This window comes from Eschscholzia californica, unplaced genomic scaffold (assembly GCF_041429995.1).
Source record: "Eschscholzia californica isolate CP2 unplaced genomic scaffold, dmEscCali1.0.p SCAF_1, whole genome shotgun sequence".
Lineage (NCBI taxonomy): Eukaryota > Viridiplantae > Streptophyta > Magnoliopsida > Ranunculales > Papaveraceae > Eschscholzia > Eschscholzia californica.
In genome coordinates this window covers 24,043,989-24,047,992 of record NW_028238198.1, presented here as the reverse complement: position 1 = coordinate 24,047,992, position 4,004 = coordinate 24,043,989, and the positions used below count along the sequence as shown (strand labels likewise).

The window sequence follows — 4,004 nt, the reverse complement described above, 5'->3', positions numbered from 1 at the left end:
AATATAGTTTCTCAAATTTTTTTTTTGTTCCAAGTAATATAGTTTCTCATTTAACTACATTTTTTTCCTAAATATAACTAATTATTTTGGAAGGGGCAAAAAAATGGGTTCTCCAGAAGTGTTATTCATTTATGGGTTTCACACAAACAACTATAAGGAAGAAAAGAAGTCAAGTCATGCCATGTATTAAGCAATTTCCCCAAAATAAATTGCAACAAAACAATGAAAACTAATTTATTTTTCTAAAAAGTCACCTAATTCCATGAGAATGAACTTACCAAACAACAATTGTCCATTTCTTCAAACTAAATTCAAAATAACCCTTCTTCCCCATTGGGATGCCAAGGATTTCTTGGGACTTCATGTCCAACAATTGGCAAGCGCTTTGGGGAAAGCTAAATAGTTTACGGGGTGTGAAGACTTGGTAAAAAATTAGTCAATTTTATTTGACAATTTTATTTAGGAGGAAAGCAACATAGCTTCTCCACCTCAGCTCTCTCTCTCTCCACCTCACCACACCTCACACTCTCTCCACCTCACCTCTTCATCTTCTCCGATTAGGTCGCCGGCCAGAAAATTTTCCGTTTAGGAGGAAAGCAACATAGCTTCTCCACCTCAGCTCTCTCTCTCCACCTCACCACACCTCACACTCTCTCCACCTCACCTCTTCATCTTCTCCGATTAGGTCGTCGGCCAGAAAATTTTCCGGCCGGCAACCATGAAAAAAAAAAAAATTCACTCTCTCTAGAAATTCCGGCGAAGGGAAACCCCTTCGCCGGAGTTTCTAGAGAGAGAGAGTGAATTTTCTTTTTTCATGGTCGCCCCCTTCGCCGGAATTTCTAGAGAGAGAGTGAAAATTTTTCTTTTTTTTTTTCATGGTCGCCGGCCGGAAAATTTTCCGGCCGGCGACCTAATCGGAGAAGACAAAGAGGTGAGGTGGAGAGAGAGCGAGGTGAGGTGGAGAGAGAATGAGGTGAGGTGGAGTGTTTTTTTTTTATCTCCCTTTAAAATTTATTTCCCCGGAAAATTTCTAAAATTCTACATATTCCCTTTAAAATTTCACTCCCCGAAAACTATTTAGCTTTCCCCAAAGCGCTGGCCCAACAATTTTACTCTATCAAACATCATTTCAATTACTCACCCAAACAGAGACATCAATGATCTGAACATAACCCAAAGGTAACCTAATAAATGAATCAAGACTTTTTCATCTGCATAAAACAGCTTCAAACTGTGATGATAATATCTTTAAACTACACAAAAAAAACTATTCCTTATTCCAATTAACATTTCACTGAGATGTTTTAGTTTCAAAGTGAAAATTCAACTGCCCGCTAAATACGTTTTCGAGTGTCTGACAGATATGGCAATGCACTTGTAAAGGCTCATTTGTAAAGGTTTTCGACAGTTTGCTTTAAACGAGCAACATCTGCGCCAACGATTTCTGTCGCCTTCTTCCCATCTTGAAAGAAATGGAGGGTTGGCTGCAATAAAAGAACCAGTTTCATCACAATGGGAAAAAACATCTGGCCAAGAAAAGCAATGAGGGAATTTCTACTTTAATCAGAATTTCATAGTTGGCCAACAGCCCAACACTCCTAGTTGAGAATATTAGAAACCTAGGTAACAGATTCTCAATGTATGAGTGAACACTACGCAGTTGGGATACAACCAGCTAGCTCTAGGTACGAGTGGCATTGCACCCCTAACAACAAGTCATCTGCTGATCTTTCAATGTCAGTCAGTTCGGAATTCGGACCAAGACTTAGTTTCACCCAAGCTTCATTGTGGTCATGGATAGATTACCCAGCTTCAGGTCCATAAGCAGTGACAATTGCCATAGAAGACTCGCTTTCGCTACGCCTCCAGTGGGTTCCTTTAACCAAGTCGTCGGCTCATTCTTCAACAGGCACGCCATCAGATCTAGTGAGTTTTATATTTCGGGTAGACCTGTTCTTTTGGTTTTATTTTATTTAAAAACATTATAAGTCCTCCACTGTTCGCTTTCTTGTTATCACCCTAAAGAACTTAAGTATTATTTGTATAACCCAAAGCTCGTAACTGTGCTCAACTGTAGAACATCAAAAACACGTTTGTATAACATGTTGTATCTGGGCTTTCACATTTACAAGCTTACTTACTAAAACCTGAGATTATTATCCCATGGATGTTTAGTATATGATTATTATATTTAGGATGGACGATTATGAGAATAGCAAGATGATGAAACGCAAGTACCAAATGTAATATCGCAAAACCAATTGAGGGAACTTCTAAAGATGTGGTATAATATTCTAGAAATGGTTCAGGTTTAAGCAACTTTACCACGGAATAAATTTGTAAATCGCTTAATTTGCTCTGAATCTCCTCCTGCAAAAATAATATTATTTTGATCAAGTCCATGAATCATTTGAAGAAAAATTCAAGGTTACCCACACTATTGACAGAAATTCACCTTTCTTTTATTACATTCTCACCTGATCCGCTGCCGAATCTTTCAAGCTACTTAAGTCGATCATGTACTTAATCCAAACACTAAAATGATATCAACCGATAAGGTCGACTAACATGAATCGATAAGATCAACCATCAGCACAGACGTGAAATGATCGACCCAAAAGTTCACAACTCAAAGATGCTTAAACTAGTTGCACAAATTCACTGATAAACTAGTACTTCGAATTAAAAGTGCAAAATATATCAAATACCAATTACCATATCAATGTCGATTTTATAGGTTGTGACACTGGGGTATTTCTTGCTCAAGTCTTCAATAACAGGAGACATTAACTTGCCTAAATTAAAAAACAAAAACAAGTCTCAACTTCAAGTCATCAAAAATAAAATTAGAAAAAAAACCCTAAACAACCAGTTCAGTAATTTTGAGAGATCTTACAAGGGCCACACCAAGCAGCAGTGAAGTAGAAAATTGCTGGTAAGTTTTCATCTACAACAAAAGTTCCAACCCAATTAACATATAAAATTTTGAAATTAGGTCAAATGTCTAAATAAAAACTTCAAATTTATTAACCCTAAAAATTTACCTTGGACCTTCTTAAGTGAATTGCTGAATTCTTCTTCAGACTTGACCACAACAAAGTTAGATGAACCTGAAAGCAATTACTTATAAGTTTCATAAATCATAAAATTCAATCAATAAAAAGAAACCCCATTTCCATTTGATTGTCATTTCAATCATAAAGAAGAAGGGTATGTTTAATCTGAACTGTTTTTTTTTCTTAAAAACCCTAAGTTTGGGAATGTTGGTACTTACTATTAGATGAAGAAAATGATCGAGACTGAGAAAAGATAGGGTGTGAGTTGTAAAGAGGATTACAACTAGTAGTAAGAGAAGAGAAAGGGTTGAGTTGGAAGAGAAGAACAGGAGGAATAAGAGTAGAGAGCTGAGGAATAGTTAGGGTTTTGAATGAAAAGTCAGAAAGAGAAGAAGGATTGAAAGATGGGAAGAGTTTTTCAGAAACGAGAGAACGAAGGAGACGAGAAGATCGGTGAAGAGAATTTCTTGCCATTGCTCTCTACTACTAAAATGAAATATTTAGTCGTCTCTTTTTCTTGTTATATATTTCAAGTTTAAATCCAAACAGAGACCAAAAGTTAGAAACGACCTAGGTTAAAATTATGTCCCTTCCTGGCAGATTTTCAACCCAATTTTTTTTTTTATTTTACAATGTCCATATTGGAAACTGTACTTTCAACAAAAAGATATTCAAAAAAAAATATTCGAAAGGGTATATCTTTTAACAAAAAAAAAACCGAACTTGTATCGATGGACGTCCATTGATTTTCCATACACACGACTACATATATTTGCATGGTATATAGACTTTAGCATGAACTATTGTGGTTAATGTTGTTTTCCTTCAATGAGTTAGCTGTTGCTGTAATGTGACTGTTCAATTCTTATAACATGTTTTACGGGATTGACCCGTCTGATTCATTAAGGAGACTTTGTCAGATTTTTGTCATGCTCACATGGACATCGG

At 36.2% G+C, this 4,004-nt stretch overlaps 1 protein-coding gene across 1 annotated transcript; it reads right to left on the bottom strand.

The window, feature by feature from the left end:
- Positions 1-1,188: 1,188 nt before the first annotated feature.
- Positions 1,189-3,708, bottom strand: LOC147565300 (thioredoxin O2, mitochondrial-like). Its single transcript, XM_086651754.1, has 6 exons — positions 3,275-3,708; positions 3,045-3,110; positions 2,897-2,947; positions 2,716-2,795; positions 2,326-2,370; positions 1,189-1,484 (listed from the first exon to the last, which is right to left on the bottom strand). Exons 1-6 carry the CDS (start codon positions 3,528-3,530, stop codon positions 1,386-1,388), a joined length of 597 nt encoding a protein of 198 aa, XP_086507880.1. The 5' UTR covers positions 3,531-3,708; the 3' UTR covers positions 1,189-1,385.
- Between the last annotated feature and the right edge of the window lie 296 nt (positions 3,709-4,004).

Bases quoted from the DNA above. Each gene is read 5' to 3' on its own strand.
- LOC147565300 (XM_086651754.1), bottom strand. From the start codon at position 3,530: ATGGCAAGAAATTCTCTTCACCGATCTTCTCGTCTCCTTCGTTCTCTC. The intron at 2,948-3,044 runs GTAAATTTTTAG...CTTTTGTTGTAG, and splicing joins TTCACTTAAGAAGGTCCAAG to ATGAAAACTTACCAGCAATT. The intron at 1,485-2,325 runs GTAAAGTTGCTT...CTTTTATTGCAG, and splicing joins ATTTACAAATTTATTCCGTG to CCAACCCTCCATTTCTTTCA.